We start from the raw sequence: 27,939 nt of genomic DNA on the forward strand, positions 1-27,939 counted from the left end.
TCAATTGATATTTTTTATTTTTATTTCTATTTTTGCTCAGTTGATTTTTGTGGTGACATTTACCATTCATTTCTTGTTTACTTTTCTATATAATCTATAGATACTTTCTGCTTGCCATGGTGATTACAGATAATATAAAAGTTATGATAAATCTGTCTTAAATTGATAACAATTTAACTTCATTTGCATGCAAAACTATAATCCTTTCCTCTTCCACTTTGTTCTTGATGTCATAAATTACATCTTTATATATTGTATACCTGATATACATTGTATATGTAATAATTTATGATAGTTTGTGCAATTCTTTTAAATATTTCAGAAAATAAATATGGAGTACAAATCAAAATTATAATGCTATTTTATATTGTCCATATCTATTGTCTATACTGGAGAACTTGTTATTTTCCTATGGCTTTTATTTACTGTCTATCATTCTTTCATTTCAACTTGAAGGACTCTCTCCAGCATTTCCTATAGGTCAGGTTTAGTGGTAACAAATTCTCTTCCCTTTTGTTTTTGTGTGAATGTTTTCTTCCCCATTTTTGAAGGAAATTCTTGCTGGATATAGAATTCTTAGTTGTCTTGTTTTTTTTTTAAATATATCATCCTGTTCTCTTCTAGCCTGTGAGTTTTTTACAAAAGCTCTGTTAATAGTCTTATGGGGGATCTCTTGTGTGGGATGAGTTATATTCTTTGTATTGTTTTCCAGATTTCTCTATTTGTCTTTTGACAGTGTGGGTATAATATGTCTCACTGTGAATGTCTTTGGGCTTAATATGCTTAGAGTTCATTGAGAGTTTTGGATTTGTATATCTATATCTTTCCTCATATTTGTAAAGTATTTAGCTTTTATTTCTTCAAATACTTTTTCTGCTTCTTTTGCTCTCTTTTCTCCCTCTGGAACTACTAGAAAATACACACACACACACACACACACACACACACACACACATATAGTGTCCTTTAAGTACTTTAGGCTCTGTTTCCTTCTCTTTGTTTTTGTTTTTTTCCCAAATAATATAATATCTTATTAAAAAACACATCAGGTAAGGAAGGATTCCTTTAAAGTAATTGCAGAAGTTATGATAGTTTAAAAAGAAATGCTTTGCACACAGAACTAACCACACTCCTAATCATGCCTGAGAGGTTTGCCCTCAACCCAGGGCAAGCACTTCTGCCCATTGGCTAGACACCAGTCCATTCTATTTGTTCTTTATTTTTGCTCCTCAGACTCTATAGTTTCAAATAACCTGTCTCTGATTTTGTGATTATTCTGCTTCTTCAAGTCTGTCGTTAAGCCTCTTGAGTAAATTTTTCCTGTTTAATTTTTAAATTTTATTTGTTCTAATTAGTTGTACATGACAGTAGACTGCATTTATACATTTTGATAGATCATACATAAATGGAGTCCAATCTCTCGTTTTTCTGGTTATACATACTGCAGGATTGCATCAGTCATGCAGGTAAGTTTTTCAATTCAGTTATTGTATCTTTCAGCCTCCAAATTTGTTTGGTTCTTTTAAAAATAATATCTATCTCTTGTTTATATTCATATTCTGTTCATATATTGTTTTCATGATTTCTTTTAGTTATTTGTTCAAATTTTCTTTTAGTTCTTTGAATATATTTAGGACAGTTATTTACATCTGTGTGTTTAAATATGTGTGTTTAATCAGATGGTTTGTGGAAATTTATAGTTTCTTTGTATGTCTTGCACTGATATTTGTGCATTTGAAAAAAACATCTACCTTTCCCGGTCTTTGCAGACTGGCATGGAAGACTTCTGCTAATTGTTGGGCCTCTGAGTTTTGTAATCAACCCTTGTTAGGGGATTAAGTCTTCTTAAATATTTTCTGAACATGTGTTCTGTGTGGACTTGTGTCTGTGCTTTTTTTTAAAAAAAAATCCCCATATTCATGGCTACTGTTAAATGTCTTACTTTCCTCCCAGGGTCTCACGCTGGACTTCCTCATGGCCTTGTGTGTTCTACTTACTCATCCACCCTAACCTCTTGACCTTGGCATCCCGGGTTCACAGATCCCCAAGGTTCTTCACACCCCGGGGTGCTCACCATTGACTTCTGTGGCTTTCAATAGTCGAGATCCAAACTGGGCCACCAGTCCCCCTCTGTATGCTGGGGCAGGGGACACAGCGCAGTCCCCAGGGTAGCTCACCAGCAGACCAGAGCATCTCCACATTGTAGAACATGTAGACAATTCTACATTGTTCCTTCTGTTCCAAGGGTGAGAAGTAGGAGCTGAGCTGCTCTCCTGGCACGCTGTGCCACGTGAGGACCAGTATGGGTGAAAACGCCACAACATTCCCTGGGCTGTTTTCTTGGTTGAGCATTTTCTTTTTTGCCACAGATCTTTGATCGGTTTCCTATCCAGTTCTTTTGGTCAGTCGTCATTTTCAGTTTCTACAAAAGAAGGGTCTGGAGCTTTGTAGGTGGCCAGCTTGCTGAGGTCACTCCAGACTGGTTTTTAGGTACAACACCAAGAGCATAATCCATGAAAGAAAAAATCAGTAAGCTGGACTTTCTTAAAATTAAAAATCTCTGCTTTGAGAAAGACATTGTTAAGAAAATCAAAAGACAAACCACAGATTGGAAGAAAACATTTGAAAAATGTGTATCTGATAAAGGAGTGGTGAGTTGCATGTACCAAGAACTCTGGCTACTTAAGGAGAAAAGGAACAACCTGATTAAAAATAGGTAAAAGATTTCCTTCATATCTCACCAAGAAGACGTTCATATGGCAAATAAGCACATGAAGGGATGACCATCACTGTGTGTCACTGAAGAATTGCAAATTAACACAACTTTGAGATAATACCAACACCTATTAGAAGAACCCACGTCCATAAAACTCAAGACACCGACAGCTAGCAAGGATACATGACACAGAAGTACTCATTGCAGGGTGACTGTAAAGTGGTACAGTTACCTTGGAAGATAGCTTGGCAGTTTTTTACCATACAATCCAGCAATTATGCCCTTAAAGGTTTTTATCCAAATAAAATGTATATTCACACAAAACCCCAATATAAATGTTTATTGCAGTTTTATCCATAATCACCCAGAACTGGAAGAAACCAAGGTGTCCTTCAGTAGGTGTATAGATAACCAAATTGTAGTACAGCCATAGAATGGAGTGTTATTCATTGATAAAAATAAATGAGGCATCAAGCTGCAAAAGACATGAATGAATCTTAAATGAATATTGATATCTGATAGAAATCAGTTTGAAATGGCCCCATAGTATATGACTCTAATTATATGAAAGTTGGAAAAGGCAAAATGATAGTCCTGGTAAAAAGATCGGTGGTATAGGAGGGTGGGGGAGTAGGAGGATTGAACGCGTGAAGTGCAGTGTGGCTTTTGGGTGGTGGAATTGTGAGTCAGGGACATCAGTTCAAAATGTACAGAACTCTGCAGCACAAAGAATGGATCTAGGACTGGGGCTCAGTGGTGGAGCACTTGCCTCGCACGTGTGAGGCACTGGGTTTGATCCTCAGCACTACATATAAATAAATAAAGAAAGAAAGATATTGTGTCCATCTACCACTAAAAAAAAATTAAAAAAAAAAAAAAAGAAAGAATCTAACCGTGTGCAAATGTTGAAAAAGTCACGTAGGATCCCAGGATAGGATACCGAAGGTGGCAAAACAGTCTCACTGTATTACACGTCCTTGAAACAGCCTTACAGAAGGAGGAGGGGAAAGTTGCTGACCTTGAACTTTGTAGATAAGTGTAGTCCGTAAGACCAAAGGCAGTAGAAACCACAGGTAAGCACGGTATTCCTAGTTGATCCTGTGGTTTCCAGTCTGGCCAGGTATTCGCAGTTCTGACCCTGCACCTAGAGTTGAGCCGCTAAGTAAATGTTTGGCAGAAAGTGGAAGCCAGTTTTCTCCTTGTTGGAGAACCGGAGTTGATGCCCAAGCATGGAGAGGAAGCTAGAAGGAGCCATAGGGTGATGAATCAGAGTTGGAGGCGTCAGTGAGCTCAAGTTCAGCTTAACATTGGTATAGCTGGCTGCGTGCAGACATAGATAGAAATACCAGTAGGTATGTGTACAGACCTGGTTGTACAGAGAAAAAGAGCAGCAGTGGTTCACCAGGAGAAATGACCATGCTGAGCATTCACATCTTAGCCTCTAATACCATTTTCTTGTCTCCAAAGACTAGAGGTCTTTGAAGAAATCACTGATTGTAGGACTGGGAAGAAAACATATAAGATGAATCTTTTAGTGGCAGAAATTGAAGGAGTGTCCAGAACAGGCTCCTCTGCCCAAAGTCCACACTGGTGGGGATAGGACCAAGAGACACAGAACCAACTCAAAGTGTTCCCAGTGGCCAAAGCTGGAGTAATTTGAATAGTGAAATAGATGAAGTAATACTGCATTATAACCCAGAGCATCAGATAAAAATCTATGAGGCCATACTTACATAAGTAAATGATTGATTTAAAAAAAAAAAGATTGATTAAATAAATGGGGGAGAAGACACAAAAATCTCATGCAGAATTCCAAATGCTGTATGGAGGTCCTCGACCCCCAAAGAGGTGGCACACAGTCCCTCCTCCTTAAGCAAGAGAGCACACGGTGGCTCATCCGTAGCTACATCACAGCGTAGGCAGGAGGTTAAAGCAACAACAGAGCAACTTCACCATGGAGACCCACAAACGCGGCCTCAGCCCCGCCACGAAGGTCAACCCCACAGCGGGTGGCAGCTTTGTTCACGCAACATGGCGAAACAGCACTTGACTCCTGTGGTCGTCCTCCAGGGACATGTGACTCCAGCCTAGTCGTGGGAAGCACAGCAGACATGTCCCTCCGGAGGGACCGCCCATGACCTTCGTCAAGGTCATGAAACACAAGGGAAGCCTGAGCAGCTGCCACAGTCCAGAGGGACCTTGGTACCTAACGACTCAGCAACGCGGGGTCCTGGCAGCTGTTCTGGAGCAGAGGAGGGGCAGTAGAACCATCTATGGACTTCAGGTGATGGCAACAATCTATCAATATCCACCGACTGTGACCAGCGTACCTTGCTAATGTGAGACAGAAATAACGGGGGAAATGGGCATGGGGCACGCAGGAGCGCCATACTATCTTTGCAGTTATCATGTAAATCTAAAATTGTTCTAAAATATAAATGTACAGAAAAATCAAGGCACCATTGACTTATTTCCTATGTATTTGGCCTCAGGCAATTGTTTTCTGCCAGCCTCCTGAGATGGCAGGTCCCCTGTCCCTTACTGGGAACTGAGAAGTGATAAGTGACACAGAAAGGACAGACAGTGGGGTTGAAGTCCAGGCCAGACCAGCTCCAGGTCTCTACGACAAGGGCTTGTCCCCTCCTCGATGCCCTTCAGTCAGCACCTTGGGGAGCACCGGTGGCGGCCATTTGTGGCAGCGAGGTGAATACACACCTCGGAACGCTGTCCTGCCTCAGTCACTGCAGGGGAGGAGGAACCTGTTAGTGGACTCGTCCTCCAGGCAGGCCACCTGAGGACAGGCTTAGGATCTGGATTGTCCCTCGATCTGATGGCATGAGAATGCTGTCAAAGCAGAGTGGAGGAGGAGCCGTATTTACCATGGACCTTGAAGAAACGAACAACTGTGGGTCAGAAACTAGGTCACTACGTGAAATGGACGAATTCCTAGATACACGCAACCATCTCAAGAAGTGGAAAATCCACACTGACCTTTAACAATCAAAGTGAGTCAACAGTCAAGACATTCTGCCAAAGAGAAGCCCTGACCACCAGCTTCTCTGGTGATCTTAGTCGCTATTTAAAGAGAAATTAACAGCAATCTTCAAACTTTTCTAAAAAAAATACAGTCCTCAGTTAGTCCAGTATACCTTGAAACTAAAGTCAGACAGCACAAGAAAACCACAGACCAGTATCTTGGGTGAATATAGGGATCAAAATCCTCGACTAGGAAACCAACCCAGTGGGATGTTGAAAACATGGTACGCTATAAGCAAGTGGGATTTATGGCAGGAAAGTGCCATTAAAAATCCATCAATGGGATGCACAAGTAAGAGACGCACAGCGTTTGACAAAATCCAGCTCCCTTTCACGACAGGAACACCCAATGAAATATGAACTGGAGGGAACATCTTCTATGACAAAGGACCTGTAAGACCCTGCCATTGGCCTCGGATCAAGGGTAAGAGTGAGGCCTTTCCACTAATATCAGGAAAAAGACAGTGACATCAGCTTTTGCCACTTTTATTCAACATCAGACTGCAACTTCTAGCCAGAGAAATTAGGTGAGAAAAAGGAAAGAAACGCAACATAATCATGTCCAGCTACTGTCTCTGGGTAGGCCGAGGGAGGAGGGGCTGGGACCTGGCTTGGGGGGCCTGGCTGGGACTGAGCTGGGTGGCTCAGGAGGAGAGGGTCTCACTGGCACTTCTTCATCTACAATCCATCATTTTGCCACGCCGGGGAGGGACCTTTAATCCATCCAAACCTGCAAAATCTTTACAGACACAGAATTGGCAGCTCTTCAGTGACCAGGAAAAAAATTCTGGATGGTTATGGTCGTTCCAAATCTTATAATTGAAAAGCAAAGTGAAGATGGAAAAGCAGTTGTTGACCACCAAGAGGAGGAGTGGCGGGGCAGGTCAGGGGTCAGGGGTCAGGGTGACAGCAACACCACAGCACGCACGGCCTCTTAATGGGACATTTCTCCAAGTTGTGGGAGATGATGGCGTCGCACTCCTAAAAGAAAGATTAGAGAAGTTCTTTCACTGGTCTTTGCAAACTCTGCGTTTGCTGACGCGTGTCCTGCTTGACATTTTTGGTGGAATCGACTTCTTTTCATTGGATAAAATGACTAATTTGAAAATCCAGGCCTTTATTAACAAAAAGGAGAAAAGCTTGAATATAGTCAAATACACTGCATTTCTCCAGAGTGATCAGCTATCTGGAGTGGATGAGAACAAGATGTTTCGGGAACTTTACACAAACACCCCACTACCTCTCTGTTTCTCACGCACGTGGAACCTGAGTTGGCAGGAAGGAATCCCATCAGCAGAAATGCCAGGAGATCTTCAACCCTGTGGACGACGTCTTACTGGATCCTTCAACCTTAATAATCTACAAGCAAAATGTGGCTCCCCCAATTTTTGTACATACGGCCGCACTTAATGAAGCGCTCCACTGAATTGTTCGTAAGGCCACGCGTGCTGTGCTCTACGGTCCCTATCTCCCTAGGACCCGCGCTGGGTGTTGTGGAAGACTGGATATTGCTGTTGTTGATCTGACATTTGTGAGTAGTTTGACATCAACACAGGAATTCCCAGCTCTGAAGAGACCACAGTTCAGCTACTTCAACCAGCAGAGAAAATTCCCAGGAGGAGCACACCCAGAGCATCACTTACATCTACCTCTTCATCCAGATGTGATGAAGATTCTAGGCAACCAACAGTGATTTTATGAGAGCAGAGGAAGATGAAGAAATCATGAACACCGTGACCCAGTACTGGGTTGTTGGGGAAAAGTCTGATCAGCAGAAGCTATATGTTATTTTGAATTAAAAAAAAAAAAATGTGAGCCTGATTGAAGTCAAGAATTTATCAGTCATTTATCAACTGGATTTGACGGTGGTAAAGCAATACTTGCTTTGAAGAACTGAACTTCTACTCAGTCTGATGGTTCCCTAAAGTTTTTAGATTTTCAAAATTTATGTGGAAGTTCTTAAAGGGAGTTGGCTATATCTCTATCAATCCATTATTCTGACATTATGTAAAAACTTTACTGGAAAATAAGACCAATAAGTTGTTAAAAAAAAAAAAAGGTAAAAGGAATAAAATGTATCCAAGTTAGAAGGAAAAAGTAAAAGTATCTTTGTTCAAACTTGTAGGGTAGAAATCAATGTACAAAAGTTGTATTTCTGTGTACTAAAAATGAATCATTCAACAAGGAAATAAAGCAAACAATTCCATTTACAATAGCATCAAAAGGATCACATACCTAGAAATTTAACAAAATTTAAGACATGTACACTGAAAACTACAAAACACTATTGAAAGAGATTAAAGAAGACTCAATAATTGGACATACATCCTGTGTCCATAGATTAGAAGACATTATTCTTAAGATGTCAATATTTCCCTGATTAATCTATAGATTGGATACAATCCCTAAATGTCAATATTCTAAATGTCATTTTCTCTTTGGTAGAAACATACAAACTGATCCTAAAATTCATATGGAATGCAAGGTCCCACAAATAACCAAAATAATATTGAAAAGATGATCAAGGTTGGAAGACTCCCACTTACTGCTTTCCAAACTCACTGCAAAGCCACAGTTACCAAAACAGTGTGGTACTTGTATAATGATAGACATATAAATCAGTGGAATAGAATTGCCAACCTAGAAATAAACCCATACTTCTGTGGCCAACAGATTTCCAATAAGGGTGCCAAAACCACTCACAGGGAATGAATGGTCTTTCCAATCAGTGGCGCTAGAACACTGGGTATCTGCATGTGAAGGAATGAAGCTGGACCCCTATCTCATACCATATACACAAAGTTAATTCAAAATAGATCAAAGACCTAAATATAAGAACCAGAACTATGCTTAGAAGGCAATGCACATGTGGCTCTTCATGGTCTTGGATTAGGCAATATTTTCTTAGATATAATGCCAAGAAGCTGTGGTTCAAATATGTCCCCCTAAAATTCATATCCCCAAGGTGATAGTATAGGAGTTGGGTTTTGGGGAGATGGTTAAGTCATGAGGGTAGGGTTCTCGTAAATGGGATTGGTGCCCTGTAAAAGAGAGTTGAAGAAGCCTATATTCCCCTTCCACCATGTGGGGACATAACTGGAAAACGCCATCTTTGAAGCAGGGAGAGCCCTCACCAGAACCCAGTTCTCCTGGTGCCTAGATCTTGGGCTTCCCAGACTCAGAACAATGAGTGATAAATTTCTGTTGATGACAGATTACAAAAGCATTTCAATATAGCATTCTGAATGGACCAAGACACAAGAGCACAATCAACAACAGAAAATATGGAACAATTGGACCTCATCCGACTTAAAACTTTGTACAAGAAAAGTGTGTCAAGGAAATGAAGAGAACCCACAGAATGTGAGTACTTGTCAATCATATGTCTGATAACAGTCTAACACCCCCCCCACCAAATATAAAGAACTTTTATAAACCAATAATCGAAAAACAAATTAACAATGGCTAATAAGCCCACAAAAAGAGTCTCAACAGCATTAATCATTAGGGAAATGTGACTTAAAACCACAGTGAGGTAGCACTCAGGGAGCTACAGAAACAGGAGTGAGGCTGCAGAGGTCATGGAGAAACGGTCGCTCAGGTATCCCTGGTGGACATGCGGAATGCTGCAGATACTTTGTGGAGCAGTTTGGCGGTCCTTAGAAAATTTAAACAGATTCCACACATAACCCAGCAATTCTACTCCCAGGTGGTTCTCAAGAGATCCAAAAGCATGGTCACACAAAACCTGTGCATGAGTGTGTCATAATAGTCAAAAAGTGGAAATGACCCAGCTGATGAATAAATATGCAGTGTATCTCATGCAATGGAATCTTATTCAGCCATGAGAAGGAGTGAAGTACTGATTCATTTACAACATTTACCTTCAAAACACGATTCTGTAGAAGAACCCAGACTCAAAAGATCAGGAATTATTTCTATTTATATGAAAAGTCAAGTATGGCAAATCCATAGAGACGGGAGGGAGATGGGTGGTTGCCGGGGCAGCAAACTGTTAATAAGTGCGGAAGTTTTTGTGGGGGTGGTGTTGGTGAAATGTTCTGCAGTCAGTCACACACCATTGTAACTGTATGAAGAACCACGAAATCATGCACTTGAAGATGGTCAGCGATGACGTTCACGTCAGTCACCTGCCACCAGAATTCTCCTGAACATGTCATGAAGACTTGTTGCTAGACCCCACTGTAGATGTTGTTCTTCTTTTGTTTTTTGTTCTTGGTGACTTCAGTTGACCATCCTAAGATGTGATGGGCATTATAAATATCCCTGGGTTATTTTTTCTTTCTTTTCCTTTCAAACCAGGGCCTTTGGACAGTTATAATGGCCTCTCAATTTCCCCATGAGCCGTGAGACTCTGGGGTGTCCTCTGGGGTGTCCTTCGGGGTGTTAATATTTTATGAGCATTTACTTCCTATTTAAAGTTTTGAAATGGCAAAACAAACACATCATTCAAAAGTATTTGCATATTTTGTTAATAACTCATTTTAAGAAACCAGAATAAATTGAAATGAATTCTTTTTGTATCAGTTTTGTTTTTTTGTTTTTTTTGTTTTTTTTTGCGGTGCTGGGGACTTGAACCCAGGGTCTTGTGCTTGTGAGGCAAGCACTCTACCAACTGAGCTATATCCCCAGTCCTCTATCAGTTTTTGTTCTTTTCAGAAACCACAAAAGTATTTAAGTTACTCATAAATTAATTTACGCCTAAGTCTTTAGTTAATCTGGATATTACAATTTTCTTAACATGCCAAGTCTTTATAAATCGTAAGAATTTTATAAAATGAGACTCATTTTTAAAAAGTATCTATACTATTTTGTTAAATGATTTATATACATAACTTTTCCCATTTTTTATTAACACATATTAATCGTACATATTAGTGGAGTATGATTTTCCATACATGCAGAGAGCATGCACTGATCAAATCCAAACACACCCTTTTCCCTCCCCCCCGCCCATACCCTACCAATCTGTCTTAACTATTGTACTTTCAGGTTGACTTTACAAAATTTCAATGTATGAGAGAGAACATGTAGTCCTTGTTTTTCTATGTAAGGTTTATTTCACTTTACGTAATGTCCCCAGTTCCATCTATTTTACTGCAAGTGACAAGTCTTCATTGTTTTTGTTGCTGAATAATATTCCACTATGTGTATAGAGCACATTTTATTTGTCCATTTAATTGTTGATGGACACCTAGCCTGATTCCCTATTAGCTTCTGTGAATAGCACCCACAAATATGGGTTATACTAATTCCCATTCTCACCAACAGTGGGGTCAAAGTTCCGTTTTCTTCACATCCTCCTCAGCATTCGTTATTGGATTTTAGTAACAGCCCTTTTAATTGGGGTGAAATGGCATTTCATTATAATTTTGATTTATGTTTCTCTGATATTTAATGATATTGAATATTTTTAAATATATCTGTGGCCATATGCATTTCTCCTTTTGAGAAACGTCTTCAGATCATTTTCACATTTTAAAGATCGGGTTCCTTCCAGCTGCTGAATTTTCCGGGTTCCTTTTGTCTTCTGGATATCAACCCTTCTCAGCTGGACGCACTGCAAACGTTTTCTACTACCTGTAGGTCATCTGACCACTCTGTTATTTCATTTTATTCATTTATTTATTTTTGCTGTGCAGAAGCTTTTTACTGTGATGTTATCTCATTTGTCAAATTTTTGCCCCTGTTTCCTGGGCTTTGGGTCCTTTCCAGAAAATCACTGCCCACACCAATGTCCCAGGCTTGCCCTGTATTCTCTTCTCCTGGTGCCACCATTTCAGGTCTTTCGTCCATTCTGAGTTGACTTTTGCACAGGGTGAGAGAGAGGGTTGGGTTTCAATCTGCTGTGTGTGGATATCCATTTGTCTGAACACCATTTGTTGAAGAAACTGTCCTTTCTCCCATGATTGTTTTTTGCACCTCTGTTGAGAACCTGTTGACTGTAATTGTTTGGGTCTATTTTGCGACTATTTTGGGGCTCTTCCTTCTCTCCTCTTGGTCTCTGTGTGTGTCTTAACCCCACTACCATGCTGGTCTGCTTACTGTGGCTCTGCTGTATGTCTTGAAATTTGGTATTATGATGACCTCTGCTTTATTTTTTTCTTATTAAGATTGCTTTGGGTGTTTGGGGTCTTTTGTGCTTCTGTATGAATTTTAGAATTGCTTTTTTTCTAGTTCTGTGAAGCATGTCATTGATATTTTGATGGGGATCTCTAAATCACTTTAGGCCGGGTATGTGTTTTAACAATACTAGCTCTTCCAGGCCATGAACAGGGAGGTCTTCACATTTTTCATGTCTTCTTCAATTTCTATCATCATCAACGTTTGGTTATTTTTATTGTAGAGGTCTTTCATTTTCTTGGTTAAATTTGTTCCAAGGTGATTGTGTTTGTAGAGATTGTGAACTGGGTTGTTTTTATAATTTCTTTCTCAGGAACTTTGTTACTGGTATATAGAAAAAGTACTGGTTTTTGTTTTCTGCTACTTTACTGAGTTTATTAGTTCTAATGGTCTCTTGGTGGGTCTTGGGGTTTTCTACATGGAATCTTATCTTCTGCAAACAGGGTCAACTTGAGTTCCTTCCTTCTATTTGTATTCATTTTATTTCTTTCTCTTACTTAATATCTCTTGTTAAAATGTCTAGTGCTGCATCAAGTGAAAGTGGTGAGAGTGGACACCTTTGCCCATTCCTGGTCTTAAACAAAATGATCTCAGCGTTTTCTTTTGCAGTATGATGTTGGTTGTGGGTTTGCCACATTTGACTTTTATGGTGTTCAATTATGATCCTTCTATACCTGATCTGTTCAGGCCTCTTATCATTATGGGATGTTGACTCTTATCAAATGTTTTTCTGCATCCATTGAGATGATTTTGGGACCTTTGTCCTTCATCTGTTGACGTGACATATTGTGCTTATTGAACCATCCTTGCATTCCTATGAGGAAACCAACTGGATCATGGTGAATGATCTTTTTGATGTGCTGTTGAATTTGATTTGTTAGTATTTTTTTGAGAATTTTTACATCTATCTTCATCAGAGATATTGGTTTAAAATGATCTTTTATTGTTGAATCATTTTATTTGATTACAGGGTAACTCTGGAATCGTAGAATGAGTTTGGAAGGGTTCCCTTGCTTTCAATTCTTTGGAATAGTTTGAGATGAATGGGCATTATTAGTTCTACTTTGAAATTTGGTGAAACTCAACAATTTGTTTTGTCATAAATAAGTACTGCTATTCCCATTTGCTTGGAATATTCAAGTCAACCAGCCTGGGCTTTTCTTTGTAGAAAGACTTTATTACTGAGTCAGTCTCAGTTGTTGGTCTATTCAATTTTTTATGTCCTCAGAGTTCACTTTTGGTAGGTCTTACATGTCTAGGAATTTACACATTTCTTCTTAGTTTTCCAAATTTTTTAGCATGCAGTTTTTCATAAAAATCCCTCATGATCCTTTGTATTTCTGTAACATTGGTTGTAATCTTTTTTTTTTTTTTTTTTTTTTTCAGTGCTGGGGATTGAACCCAGGGCCTACTGAGTTATATCCCCAGCCCTGGTTGTAATCTTTTTCATCTCTATTTATTTATGTCTTTTCTTTTTCTTGATTAGCCTAGCTAAAGGTTGTTGATTTTTGTACATCTTTTTAAAAACCCCAGTTTGTTTCATTGATCTTTTGTTTTGTTTTAAAGTTTTTATTTCATATATTTCTGCTCTGATTTTAAAAATTTCTCCTACTAATTTCAGGTTTGGTTTGTTCTAGCTTTTCTAGGTCCTTGAAATGTATAATTATGCTGTTTATTTGGAATCTTTCCGTCATTTTTTTTGGGTAGGGGAACTGTTTATTGGGTGAGTATGGGCTCACCCAGTTTATTCACCTATGGAGTGAAGGTATAGGGAGAAATAACATCTGCTTATCATGATCAAGGCATATGGAGAAGCCCTAAAATTGCTCTCCCCAAATCATGAGTCTGAGCCAAGAGAAGGAATAATAAATGATGAAAATGTTTCATGACACCAAATTCAGTAATAGGGTCTCTGCAAGTCACCAGCCAGCAGGTAAAAAGGAAAAACCCTTTTGCTGGCTTTAGGATTTATTGAAGGCCGCCCGCCCATCCCAGGTCACCTCTGCAGTGTTGTGCTTTGTCCCCTCCACTCAGGGTCCAGGTTAGTGGTTCTATGCGTTGCCACATCATATTTGTCATCTGTCAGAGAGAAGACGTTCTCTAGCACATCAGAGGAGGGGGCTAGCCCCAGGAGGGTTAGTGTTCGCCTGTCCATACCCTGAGGGCCATTTACCCACCGCCCTAGTACACTATCTTGATGTTTTTTCACTAGTCACTGTTTCTCTGTTGTACTGGTCACTGGATGAACAGTCATGTCAAATAGTGGGAAATTCTGCTTCTCAGTGGTCACAATACTCTTCTCTGTTAGGTTCTTTACAATTTGCTCTAGTATATTTCTCAGCTAGTAGGTACGGCAATTTGAAGGGGTTCCAGGCCTCACCAGTGAGAAGCTCTATCTATGTTTGGATGGAGGTTTCTGTGGATTCAGTTGCTTTGATGTGTTTGAGAGTTTCATCCAGTAGAATATCACCTGTTGGGCTGTTCAACTCTAGTAGCACCTTTCTGTCTAGTAGTTGCTTCTTAGGCATGGTGGGGGTTCCAGACAGATTTGACCCCACATGGCTAGCTCTATCAGGATGCCTCCTCACAGACCAGATGATGTGCTGCCATTCTAGAAAGATGCATAGCCCTTTTTATTGTTTAGTTCCAGGAGCAATACTTCTTCCATAAGGGCGAGGCGAATATCCTTAGCGTCTCCCGAATTTTCTTTATCTGGACTCCTCTCTTGATTAGTATCTTCTTCACTTTCTATCTTCTTTTCAGAGTGCTTATTTCAGTGCGACAGGTCTGGTGAGTCGACGTGGTCATCTCGTGTGTTTCTGATGATACTCTGGCTTACAGTTGGACGCAGGCTGAAGCTTGTGCTGTCAGGAGGACCTCATTTTCTGATGTAGCGTAAGTATTTCTCAGCTCTGCTTAGATCACATAAGTTTTGGTATGCTATATTTCCATTTTCATTTGTTTCGAGCAATTTTTAAATTTCCCTTTTTATTTCTTCATTCATTCAAAGTTTGTTGTTCAGTCTTCATGTATTTTTATCATTTATAAAATTTCATTTGTTGTTGACTTCTAGTTTTATTTCATTGTGATCAGAAAAGATATAGGATATGATTTCACTTGTTTTGCATTTGTTAAGAATTTGTTAAGACTTGTTTTGTAGCCAGGTGTGGTGGCCCACACCTGTGATCCTAGCTACTGGGGGTGGGGCGTGGCTCTGAGGCAGGAGGATTGCAAGTTCAAGGGCAGCCTGGACAACTTAGTGAAATGCTATCTTTAAAAAAAAGGTGGGGGGGACTGGAGGCGTAGCTCTGTGGCTCAGGGGTAGAGTGACCCTGGGTTTAATTTTAAGTACTGCAAAAAAGTGAATAAATAACAAGGTTTAAAAAAAAGATTTGTGGCCTAATATATGGCCTATTCTAGGAAGAGTTCTTTGTGCTAGTGATAAGACTGTGTATTTGGCAATTCTGTAAATGTCTGCTAGGTCCATTTGATCTACAGCATAGTTTAACTCTGATGTTTCTGTGTTGAATTTTTGTCTGGATGATCTGTCCACTGGAGGAAGTAGGGTGTTAAAATCCCCCACCATTGCTGTATTGGATCTTACCTCTCTGTTTACAACTGATAGTGTTTGTTTTACAAAGTTGGGTCCTTCAACATTAGGTGCATATTGATTTACAATCATCATATCTTCTGGTCAAATTGATCTCTGGATCATTATATAGGGACTAATTTTTTTTCACCTTTTTCACAGTTTTTATCAAAGTCTATTTTGTAGGATTTAAGTATAGCTATTCCTGCCCACTTTAGATTTCCATTTACTAGGAATACCATTCTCCATCTTTTCACTTTCAGTTTGTATGTATCTTTACTGATGTAGTGAGTTTCTTAAAGGCAACATATGATTGGATCTTCCTTTTTTCAAAGTTTAAATTCATTTAGCCAGTCTGCATCTCTTTTTTTTTTGTCTGTATGATAAAATTGGAGAATTTGGTTATGTTTACATTTAAGGTTATTACTGATAGGCAAAGACTTCTGTCATTTTGTTCATTTTCTTCTAGTTGTTTTGAATATTCTTTGTGCTTCCTTTCTTGTTCATCTTCATAGTTTGAAGTTTATCGTATTGACAGTGTTTGATTATTTTCTATTTTATTTTTGTATTTACTCTTCTAGTAGGATTTATACTTTCACATGCATTTATGATGAGAGTTATCTTTGAGTGTGGGACTTCCTTAAAATCTTTTGTAAGTCTGGTCTGGTAGTCATGAATTCCTTCAGTTTTTGCTCATCTTGGAAGGTCTTTATTTCTCCTTCATTTATGAGGAATGGCCTTGCTGGGTGTAGTAATCTTAGTTGGCAGGAATTTTCTTTCAGTAGTTGAAATGTATCACTCTGTTCCCTCCTTGCCGCTAGGGTTCCTGTTGAGAAATTCGTTAGTCTAATGGGGATACCCTTAAATATGACTTGATGCTTTCCTGTTACACATTTAAAAATTCTCAGTCACACTGTCAAAAGTACAAGACAATAATGTGCTGTGGTTAAGATCTTATCTATTTGGAGTCCTATAATCCTCATATACATTAGGTGCCCATGCATGTCCTTCCCAAGATTGGGGAAGTTTTCTACCATGATTTCATTGAGTAGTTCTTCACTTTTCTCCTCACCTTTGGGTATTTCATTAATGCAGATACTCAGTCCTTTTTTGAGGGGCAGGGGGTGTCCAACTGGGATGTTTTAAAAGACCTGTTTTCAAGTTCAGATGCCTTATGCTTGATCTAGTCCATTGCTGAGGCTCTCAACTGTAATTTATTTTTTGTGTGTGGTACCAGGGGTTGAACCCAGGGCCTCTTAACCACTGAGCCACATTCCCCAGTCCTTTTTTAAAAATCTTTTATTTAGGACACAGTCTTGTTGAGTTGCTTAGGGCCTTGTTAAGTTGCTGAGGCTGACTTTGAACTTGTGATCATCCTGCCTCAGCTTCCTGAGCTGCTGGGATAATAGGCGTGCCCCACTGTGCCCTGCTTCTTTAAATCTTTACCAACTATTTCATCCATTTTTATTTCTTAGGAATCTGTTGCAAGTTATTATGTTCTTTTGGAGATGTGATTTTACTTTGTTTTTTCATATTTCTTGTGCTCTTACATTGAGATTTACATTGAGATTAGGTAACTACCACTTTAATGGGATAGCTTTCTAAGTAAGCAGTTTTCTGTCTTTTTTGGGTACCAGGATTGAACTCAGGGACACTCAACCTCTGAGTCACATCCCCAACCCTTTTTGTATTTTATTTAGAGACAGGGTTTCACTGAGTTGCTTAGCACCTTGCTTTTGCTGAGGCTGGCTTTGAACTTGGGATTTTGCTGAGGCTGGCTTTGATCCTCCTGCCTCAGCCTCCCAAGCTGCTGGGATTACAGGCGTGGGCGACTGTACCTGACTTAGCAGCTTTCTTTGCAGGTGTGCCTTGGGCTGTTTATTTGTTGAGCAATGTTGGCTTTGACTCTATCTGGGCAACGTGGTGTAGGCTCCCTATCACCTCTTTGACTGTGATAATGACTTTGGGCACAGTATGTCCTGTGGCAGAGTCAGACTCCATGTCTGCAGGCCTTGCAAGAGTGGGGACACTCAGTTCCGTCAGGTATGGTGTAGACAGCGGTGGGTGGAGTGCTGTGTGGCCTTCCTGTCATGGCGGCGATGGCCTCTAACTGGTGACGGGGGACTCTCCTCTGACGTGAACTCTGCTTCGAGCTGGGGTCCACGCTGCTGTCCCGGCAGTGGCGAGGGCCTGAAGCACTTGCCAGTCCATGAGCCGCGTGGGCCGGCTGCTGCCAGGGGAGGGCGGCAGAACCGCAGCCTCCCTCCGAGCACTGGCCCCGCCTCCACAGCAGGCGGTCAGACAAGCGGAGGGGCCTGGTGGCCACGGGAACCACGTAGGTGGGTGGCAGTAAGGGGGTGTTCCTCACTCCCGTGGCAGTGCCTGTCCAGGAGTGGGGTCTCGGTTGGAGCCAGGCAAGGGTCTGACCTGCTGTGTGCGGCTGGGGTTTTGGTGAAGGCCAGGGCTTTTGTCCCCTGCTCCTTCAGCCTCCGTGTGCCCCGGGAGTGCGACTGTGGCCAAGCTGGCTTATAGTGCTCTTGGCATCTCTAGCCACATGGGCCTGGGGACAGGCGGCGGCCAGAGGCGTGGGTGGTCCATGCCCTCTCACCTTGCCCGTGGGGGCAGTGGTGGGAGGCGCTGTCCCTCCCTGCCCTGTAACAGGTGCTGGAGCGTGGTGCAGGCGGCTGCAGGGACATGTGGACACGTGCCTGCAGTCCAGCACCGGTACCAGGGGATGGCCATATGGGCCATCTCCTAGTTCTTGAGGGCAGTGCCCTCTGTTCTCTTCTCTGCCATATTGCCTGTCCCTACTGACATGGGTCAGTCGCTCTGCTGGACCACGTTGGGTTCATGAGGCAGCTACCTCTGGGGGGACCAGAGATGTCCAGTTGTTTCTGTGCCTTAGAGCAGCCCGGGGTCTGACCCTAGCCCCCTTCCCAAGATGGCTCCTGGCCACAGCCCACTGGGGACGTGGTAGGTGAGGTCTTCTCTCCAAGGCGAGGCCACTGCAGATTTCAGGCTGCTTGTCTAAGTGGGCTGCAAGCCTGTGAGCGTCGCGAAGCCTTCCCGTGGCCAGGATGGCAGCCACTGCACGGTGGTTTGCAGGGCCTTTTCAGGGTGGCAGAAGCTGGAGTCTGGTGTCTCTCCCGTGCTTTTGGCCAGGCCTCCGAGTCCTGGGGTTCTCCCACTGCAGGCCCCCACAAATACAGCCGTGCACCTGCTACTCGGGTTCTACTTTGTGGAGGAGGAGGTGAGTTCTGGGGCCTCTTTTTAGCCATCTTGTCCTCTCTATATAGATAATTTTAAATTTTATGTTTGGCCTTGGCCTAGTACAAAGCAGACTGTTGTGCCAGCAAGTTCTCACTAGTGGTTGAGCCTCCAGGTCCTGCCAAACTTTGACCTGGCGCTTGAGAGGGTTGCCGGGAATGCTCACCCGAGTTCTCTGGGAGCCCCGGCGGACAGCAGGAAGGCTTGCTTGAATTTCCCCTTTTCCAAGGGCACGTGTTCCTCAAGCTGCTGAGGCCCCTGGCGTGGGAGTAGGACCTAGAGATGGCAGCCTCGGGGAAGTCTTACGACAAAGCAAGCTCAGCACCCCTGCTCTGCCCCGGGTGGTGACTGCTGCTAAGGTTCTTTTATTACTGAGGGTCTGTATGAAGCTCACCTGTCTGAGGGCTTTACACTTTATCTGCTTTGAGAGAAATTCCCAAGTCTTAAATTGGCTCTGGTTTTGCAACCAGTTCCCAGAGGAGACCCTGCTAAGGAGATGGTGAGAGGCCAGCCGTCACCCACATGCCCGCCACGGGCCCGAGCACCAGAACTGATGGCACAGGACACCTGGTATCCCGAGTGATAGGTCAAAGTGATGTCTGGTTCTGTGGGATCTTAGTAGATGGTACAGAAAAGACCAGATTCAAAATCACGCCACACGATAGCTCACAGGCACTCTGGCCCTCATGAGGACGGCTCGGCGTCTTCCTGATGTAACTGAGCTCCAGCGGTTCTGGCAAACGTCTACTTACCTGGCAAAGGTTGCTTTAGAATAGCAAATAAGAGGCCAAGAAAAGCAAGTTGGAGCCGGCGGCCTTTCTGAAAGATCAACCCAAGGTGACGCCCTGGGGCGGGCGGACACTTGCCTGGTGCCTCTGTAGACCACGGGGACCGCTGGAGGAGCGGAGGAGACTTAGAAGTGGCCAAGGATCAACATCCTCTGAGTTAAGAGGTTGAAGAACATGAGGTGTGTGAACTACTCTGTGCCTTCCAGACTCGGCACGTGGCTTCTGTCTGTTCTGAGGCCAGACCGCTCTGCGGGGGTTTCTGCCCAGCACTGCCTCCTCTGCTGCCTGTGGCCCTTCTGTCAGTGTCACATGGGTCCCTTTGGTCCAGCCTGGCTCGGGGTACGGCTGCATCAGGTTAGGTTGCTCCACACCAGTGGGTTGGTGGGGCGACGGCTGCTTTCAGGGTTCCCTCCCCAGCTCCTGCAGCGGGTCCGGCCTCTCCCCGCTGCTCCTCCCTCCCTGCCCGCTCCTCTCCTGTCTCCCTCTGACAGCAGCTTGACAAAGGTTGGCCACCTCAGGACACGCAATGGTGGACACAGGGCCCTTGGCCAAGCATGGCGACTCGTGTGGACCCGCAGGCTCCGGCCTGTGTCGTCACTGGGCCAGTCGTGACCTCGCTGACCTCACCGAGGCAGAGGGAAGTGACTGCGGCACAGGCCGAGGTTTCAGCCAGGTGCCTGACGCACAGTAAGCACTCAACAAGCGCTGACCCCTGTTACCGTATTTTTGAGGCCTTTAATGTTGAGGGTGTCAAAGAGGAAGAACTATCCCTGCGTGAGTCTGAACGGGCTTCCGGGTTCCCCTCCAGGGCCCTCGGAGATCACCATGGGAACGGCCTCAGCCTGTGGGGCGCCAGCCACACCAGCCAGCCACGGCCTTCACCTCACCTCCACAGGGCCAGGCAATGGCGCCGTGTTGTTTTTTGGTGTGAGAAGTCCAAATAAATGTATGTTAAAAAAAGCAAAACAAAACAATTCAAGGCTTTTGAAAAAAGCATCATTTATTTCAAAGTACAACACAAAGTTGTATTTTTAAGAAATACACATTCAATCTTGTACTTCAAGACTTGGCTATGTGCATTTCAGTTTATCTTTAAAATAAATCCAGGTATACAAATGTTACATACCTCAAGTACAAACAGCACGGAAAATGCATATGGTCTCAACCGAGTGGTCTTATGTTCATCCACTGTTCTTAAGTTGTCTTACATCTCTGTAATCTGCTTTTACCAACACAGCCTTACTTTTAAAAAAATACTCTGTATTTTCAGCACAAAGTCCTCATACATTTTAAAATTAGATCTTGGCGCATAATATTGAGAAATTATTAACCAAACTTGGTAATTTAGTAAAATTGTCACATGCCAGGACTTCTGAATTAACTCAAATCACTCCCTTAGCTGTAATGCCAAATCTGTGTTCAGACAGATGAAGGGAGCACGGGAGGAGGGCGGGGAGACGGGACAGCGAGGTTTTGGATGGACAGGTCTTAGTCTGTGGCTGCGTCCAGACTGCTCTAAAAGCACAACAGCAAATCTCATAGTATCATAATTGCGAGAAAGACCGGAGAGAAGCGCGTGTGGAGCCTGCCCTGCGGGTCTGCCTGCAGGGGCGGGGGCTGAGGCCCATCAGGATCGAGGCCAGGCGCCCGCGTGGTTTCTTTTTGTTTTTGCCTAATTTCAATTCTCATGAGGGAAGTGCGAGTTAGACCAGGGGTCAGAGCTTCTTCTTCCGATGGTGGGACTCCATATCCGCCAGGGGTTGTACGTCTGTCCCAAGTCATCAGCCGGGCTGGAGGCGGCAGGGGCGTGTGCCCCGGGGGAGGTCTCGGTGCCCATGAGGCCGATGCTGGACAGCGTGCTGGCTGGGGTGCTGAAGGGGAGGGCGCTGTTGAGGCTGCTGGACCAGATGGAGCTGCTGAAGGGGGTGGTGGACCACAAGCCGCTGGTGTTGCCGAGGATGGACTGCGAGGAGACAGGACACCGGGCTGAGCGCGCGGGCCACACGGCGGGGGAGGGCAGTGTTCAGTCGGGGACGGAGGAGGCTGGGTCACAGACCCCCACTTCCCATCACCCCAGGCGATGCTGGAGTCTGAGGAGACTGGCGTTCCAAAGAAGGCCCGGGGGACACCACCTGGCGTCCCAACCCCCCCAGTGTGCCCTGTGCATCAGTCCCCTGCGGCATCTCTGGCTACGTGTGCACAAGGCAGGGCTGGCTGGGGCGGAAGCGGGATGGCCTGCAGGCCTGAGTACTCACTACCTGTCTCTTCACGCGGTGGGCTGGATCCTGTCCCCCTGGCACTACAGATGGAACCCAGGGGCGTTTACCACTGAACTGTGTCCCCAGCCTTTCTGAGACAGTCTAAGTTGCCCAGGCTGGCCTCCAACTGGTGGTGCTCCTGCCCAGCTCCCGGGTTGCCGGGGTCACAGGTGTGCGCCCCATGCCTGCTGCGGGCTCCCGTTTTAAAGAACGGTTAGGGTGTTTTCAACTCTGAAGCCAGAATGAGCACAAGGAGACAAACTGGCCTCTACGTAAGTAAGATCTGTGAAGTGAAATGCCGCCTATTCAACCTGCACGTCTGATTTAGTGTTCCTGAGAACAGTGGGATCACAGTTTTTGATGACAATTTGGGAAAGCTGAAATCATTGTTTTCCTTGGTAAATGGACTTGGTTTTTGAGCATAATCTCTGCAGAAAAATTTCTCTGTGAAGCAAACAAATGTGCACTAGAAAAGCTGGAGCTAAGAGGGGCTTCTTAAAACAAAGCACGTGCCCCGTCCCAGCTTGCCCTGGAGGCCACGGGCTGCGTGAAGTGGACAGGGAAACCTGCTCAGCCCTCACCTGAGCCCCAGGGGGTCACGGCCTCACCTGTGCTTGATCACAGGCTGGGAAGAGGCTGAAAAGGACCCTTATGTACCAGGCGAGAAGCCAGGACCAACCCCTCAGCTGCCGTTCTTCCCGAACCTCCCGATCCTCGAGGCTTTGGCGGACGAGGGGACGAGGGCAGGAGGCCCGGCCAGGCCGAGTACTCACGGTGGCCGTGTGGGTGGGGGAGCTGGAGCTGGCTGGCCAGGAGGGGCTTGGATCTGTCGCTGGAGAGTCCCAAAGGTACGAGGGGCCACTGCTGAACTCGTTCCAGCTCCTCTGGGAGGCCTGATTGCAGGACCGGGACAACCCGAGTTTGCTGAAAACTTCTGGAACAGAGCCATCGAGTCTGCATTTAATTTTGCCACGACTGCAAAGATGGGGTTCACACACCGTCCCACATCCCACCCACACTCTGGGGCGGGCGTCTCCCAGGACTTGAGCGTGTCCGTCACTCGAAGTGGTTACCACTCCCAACAGGAGCAAAACCCAGCAAGGCCTCCAATTCCAAAGTGCTGGAGCAAGGAGGCAGCACCCTGGGCACCGGGAGTTGGGACGCTAAGGCACCTGCCATGGAGCACAGGCCACCAGGCACCAGCAGAGCCTGGCCCACTGCACCTGGGCAGGTGGTGAGGGAGGATGGGGAGAGGGGACACTTCCACAGGGGCTCCCAAGAATCCCTCCAGGAGGGCAGGAACAGAACCCGCTTCCCTGGAATCAGTGCGTCAACCTGCCGTCAGGGCCGAGGCGAGTTCAAGGAACCTGCCCGCACGCGTCTGCTCGCGGCGGCCAGGCTGCCCCTGTGGCACGCCCGCCCACTCTCCCGTCTCCTCACAGGCTCACGGTCACAGGACTGGTCAAGCACTCACCGCCGGTTAGGTTAAAAGAATTCCCAAAGGCCGAGAAGGAATTGAGGGGGGTGAAGTCGGGGCTGCTTGGGTTGCTGACGGGGCTCCACAGACCCGAGCTGAGGGTTGAAGAGGAAAAGGAACAGGGCACACGGCGTTAGTGCACCTGCCAGGGACACCGGCACCACCCACGGCGGGCACTGATCCCCTGGCGCTTCAAAAGTGCACAATCGTCACAAAGGAAGAACCGGAACCGGCTGTTATCCTGAGGATGGGTCTCAGTGCCCTCCTGCCAGCTCACAGCCTGGTAGAAGCCATCTGGGGACAGGCCTATTTCCTGGGTGGCAGACGTAGAGAAAAAGTGGTTCCACACCCAGGAGTTCCCACTGGTGCAGAGAGGTAAGCAGAGCCTGTGGCCGATGCCACCAGGCCAGCTGCATCTGCCTGCAGCAGGCGGGGCCTGCACTGAGGGGCTGGCGGGTTCACCGGGGTCGCTGCAGAGTGCTCCCGCCCACCCGCCATGGCGAGAAGGAGGGACAGACTGGACACCTGTCTGCTGGGTTCACCGGTCCTGGGTGCTGCCCTTTACCAGGGCCTCCCGGCATCCCCCAGATGATTCTTGGTGCGACCACTTCTGACAACAGGCGCGTGGCCTGAAGCCCCCGGGGTGGGGCGCCACACGCACCTGTCTGAGCCGTCGCTGTCGACTGGGATGTGCGAAACGCCGAGGCTGCTGGAAAAGTCCGTCTTGCCCGCCGACACTTTAGTGAAGCCGTTCCCACCTGGAACAGCGGACTCTGCGTCAGCCGAGGCACAGGGGCCAGGGCCACGTGGCCGCCCGCGCCCAGGCGCGCTGGGCTGGGGCAGAGGTGCGCACTCACCAGGGCTCTTGTCGTAACCCGCCGTGACCGCAGCGAAGGTGGGGTTGCCGTTCTTGCCCGGGAGCGAGGCTGCCTTTGTCAGTTTGCTTTTGCTTCCGTTTGGCTGCTTTGTTTTCGGGTCACTTGAGGGAAGAAGCAGAGCGAGAGCTGAGTCCTTGCTGGCGGGCCAGGCTGCTGCTCGGACGGCTCTGTGGGGCGGAGGGGCTGGGGACTGGACGCCTGTCACCCTGCCTGGGCAGCCCTGGGAAGGGGCCGGCCTCAGACGGGTCCTGGCGGGGCGGCAGCAAGCTCACTGTGGCCAGGTCCTGAGCAGGCCCCCGGCCACAGTGGTCACTGCCTCTTGTCAGCTGGGAGGACCTGACCTGGCGACTGCCAGGGTGGGACACACAGATGCCCGGGTGGTGCTGGTGCCCGTGGGCCTGCCCTCCAGAATCGTCGCCATAACCGTACCAGGCAGGCAGAGCGCAGCCGGTGTGCCGCCAGGACCGTCTGCCGGGCGAGAAGCCTGTGGAGCCCCCGCAGAGCCCGGCAGCAGCCCCGACCCAGCGCCTGTCCAACATGGATGTCCGAGCGCCACACACTGAACCCCGACTCACAGCTCGTCTCCCCAAGGCCTGGCGTACTGACTGCCGGTCAGTCCACGGTGGCAGAAGGGAGTGGGTGAGAACGGGAACAGGGACACGCTGACCCCAGGGCCCAGGGCAGCCATCAGAGGTGGGCAGGATGGTGCTGGGGGCCGTTGGGGCTCACGCCCTACTGAGGAGCCGGCCTACCTGCCGCTGTTGACGATGCTGCTGTAGCTGCCCCGGGACGTGAACGGGCAGGGGGCGGCGGGGGGAGACGGAGAGGCGGGGGTCGGCGAGGTCTGGCGTTGTTTTAAGAAAATGTCTGCGTTGAGGGTTTGCAGAGAAAGTTTATAAAGACTGTCGGTTGCTGTAAATTAAGAACAAAAGGCCTCGTCAGTGTGGTATTTTGTACCGTCAAGTCCTCCCTCCTGATGTTCTGAGGACGTGTGGACCTCAAGCTGACGTGCTCCCCGTTCTGTTTAAAGAGAAACCAGGAGTCAGCCTCTGTGCCCCTCGGGCCTTCAGGGACTGGCACTTGTGCTGTCCCTGCCAGGCTGGTTGGGCACTCTCGGGTCTTGTCTCCTCTGCTTCCTCTTCCTCAGGACGGAGCGAAAGTCACTGCCTGGGACGAACATCCGCCTTCTACAAGGACACCCGGTCTCCCCTCCTGGTGTGGGCTGCGCTGGCCCCAGAATCTCAGGGATGGGCTCCCAGAATCTTTCTGGGTCTGATAAGGCAATGTCTACATGGCTCTTTCAAGGATTTCAGGTAGAAAAATCGGTTGTCTTAAAGTATTCGCTCTGCAGTGAAAAGGGCGATCTACAGCGACTCGGACAGGAAGCCTCCCTGTGCTGCCCTTGGCTTGCCCGGCCCCAAGGGGCAGCAGGAGCTCCTGGTCCCCAGGTCTGCCCAGCAGCAGCCCTCCGTTGCCTCCAGAACCACAGCTGCCTCGTGGGCCGGTTCCTCTGCCCCCGCCACTCTCTCCAGCTCTGCGATGGCAGGAGCTGGCCGCAGGCCAAGGGCCACTTTCAGGAGCAGACAACCCTGTGGATGATCAGTACCCCACCAGGACCTTCCACTGTGCACAGGGGCAGTGCTGTGCTGGTGTCCTGCGTCCAGGGACAGGGACCCCCGGGGGTGGCTGGAGCACGGGCGGGCGGGGCCTGGGCCCATACTCACAGCTGCCGGGCTTGTGGACGGGCACCGCGTCCCACTCCGGTGGCGGCGAGTCTTTCTCGCCCTCTGAGCTACTGGTGTTGCCTGGTTCTGGACTGTTCGGGAGGAATTTTGCTAGGGCAGGTGGTCTGCTGTCCACCAACTTATTTGTACCTGCACAAAAATCAGAAATGTGTTCCTGGAGGATGATGCTCCCAGCTCTGCTTCAGAGGACCCTCTGAGGACGGGGAGGACGCCCAAGCCCTGGGGCCCTGGAAACTACGATGACTCGGGTCCCAGGCGCAGCGCACACAGGAGCACACAGCGCACACAGGAGTGACCAAGGTGACAGTACCTTTTGTTTTCTGGGGATTCCGAGACTTGGGTCCACTCGTCAAAGCGGCTGGAAGAGGGATCTTGGCTGGGAGATTTCTACGTGGCTTACTTTCCAAGGTGGGAGTAAACGGTGACTCCAGAGAACTGAAAGCAAGGAGGGAAACACGTCTGTCCTATTGCCCTGGGGGAGGGTAGAAGTCACCGAGGCCAAGATGGCTTCCTGAGGCCAGCTCTGCCCAGTCCAGCCCAGGACTGGTTACGTCCTCCACTTTCTAGAGCTGCTCAGGAGACATCAGCACTTAAATTCATGACCTGGTGCCAGGTAAGGGGTTACAGCGTCTGCTTCACACAATGTGTACAGAGCCCTGAGTGCAAACTGCCAAGTGTGGCCGTGGACCCCGCTCCTGGACCACTGGGGGACTCCTGGACACACAGATGTTAAAGGCCGTGGACTTACGCATACAGCTCCTGCTATTCCAAGTCCTGCACCTTCCCACAGAAACTCTGAGAGGAGGCCAGGCCAAGCTCCTGGCTATGCAGAAACGCCCCGCGCCACAGAGAAGGGGTCGTTCCTGGGGGCCAGGGGAGGGAGGTTTGATGGAAGAGCTTAAGATAACATGTGCAAGCATGGCCAGGCGTGGTGGTACACGCCTGAAACCATGACTCAGGAGGCCAAGGCAGGAGGATGCCAAGTTTGTGGTTGACCTTGGAAACACGTACAAACAGGGCAGTAAACGGAACTTCGTGTCAGCCACGGCAAGATGCAGGAGATCAGATGGAGGAAGACAGCATGAGATATGCCGGCACACGGGCAGCGGGGGAGACAGGAAGTGGGCCAGGCCCGTGCGGGGGAGCACTGCGAGCAGGAGAGTGCTCAGGGGTGGAGATGATCTCCACAAAGCTGCTCCAACGCCACCAAGATCACCTCTTGGTGCCTGTCATCCCAGCAGCTCGGGAGGCTGAGGCAGGAGGATCGTGAGTTCAAAGCCAGACTCAGCAATAGCAAGGCATTAAGCAACTCAGTGAGTTCCTGTCTCTAAATAAAATATAAAATAGGGCTGGGGATGGGGCTCAGTGGTTGAGGGCCCTGAGTTCAGTCCCTGGCACCCCACCCCCCAAAAGATGACCTCTTGGACCTGGAAGGAACTCTGTATGTGTCCTAGACGGACACTGGATGGAGGCTGAGATGTGGCCCAGGGAAGCCGTGGGCCCAAGAAGAGTGCCCACTGGACGGCCAGTGGCCTCTGAGCTCCTGGCCATGCCTGGAGCTGCGGCAGGGCTGAGTCGATGGCTTGCTCTTCACCACAGAGCTGCGTGTATGTAGGTGCTTTCGGTGGCTGCATCTGGCCTTTCGCAGCACCCACTGCTGGTGAGTGAGACTGTCAGAGCCTAGAACCAGGAAATCATCTGTCCCTCTTCTGCTGCCTGACAGGGCTATTTAAAAACGGCCCTCTCAAATCCCCGAAGGCTGCCATGATGCAGACAGCGCCCTCTGGCGGGGGCAGTGTGGGTCACCTCTAGGTAAGTCTGTACGCAGCTTATTGCCGCCACTGTAAAATTAACTGTCTTTTAGAAAAAAGGAGCCAGACTATTTTATTTTTGTTGATTAATGTGTTCACAAATTAAGCCAGATGATCTCTAGCAAAATGCCTTTTTAAAGGCTTCCAATAAAATGGACAAGAGCTAACTTTTATTAGGTGATTCTAGAAGGGAAAGGGGGCGGCTCCTGTCATACTCTGCACAGACCCTG

At 46.8% G+C, this 27,939-nt stretch overlaps 1 protein-coding gene and 2 pseudogenes across 1 annotated transcript in view; 1 reads left to right on the forward strand and 2 right to left on the reverse strand.

The window, feature by feature from the left end:
- Positions 1-4,850: 4,850 nt before the first annotated feature.
- Positions 4,851-7,178, forward strand: LOC124963522 (vacuolar fusion protein CCZ1 homolog; annotated as a pseudogene).
- Positions 7,179-13,857: 6,679 nt separating this feature from the next.
- LOC124962729 (Golgi phosphoprotein 3-like) lies at positions 13,858-14,704 on the reverse strand (annotated as a pseudogene).
- A 5,810-nt stretch (positions 14,705-20,514) lies between these two features.
- Positions 20,515-27,939, reverse strand: part of Tmem131 (transmembrane protein 131) — a 155,769-nt gene continuing 148,344 nt past the window's right edge. Inside the window, exons 34-41 of the mRNA XM_047522346.1 lie at positions 26,209-26,333; positions 25,878-26,027; positions 24,906-25,065; positions 24,133-24,254; positions 23,937-24,033; positions 23,273-23,370; positions 22,572-22,732; positions 20,515-21,503 (exon numbers count right to left, since the gene is read on the reverse strand). Of these exons, the coding sequence (XP_047378302.1) occupies positions 21,219-21,503; positions 22,572-22,732; positions 23,273-23,370; positions 23,937-24,033; positions 24,133-24,254; positions 24,906-25,065; positions 25,878-26,027; positions 26,209-26,333 (1,198 nt within the window). The 3' untranslated portion in view covers positions 20,515-21,218. The remainder of the gene's footprint in view (positions 21,504-22,571; positions 22,733-23,272; positions 23,371-23,936; positions 24,034-24,132; positions 24,255-24,905; positions 25,066-25,877; positions 26,028-26,208; positions 26,334-27,939) is intronic.

Source organism: Sciurus carolinensis, chromosome 13 (genome assembly GCF_902686445.1).
Source record: "Sciurus carolinensis chromosome 13, mSciCar1.2, whole genome shotgun sequence".
In the NCBI taxonomy this organism is placed as follows: domain Eukaryota; kingdom Metazoa; phylum Chordata; class Mammalia; order Rodentia; family Sciuridae; genus Sciurus; species Sciurus carolinensis.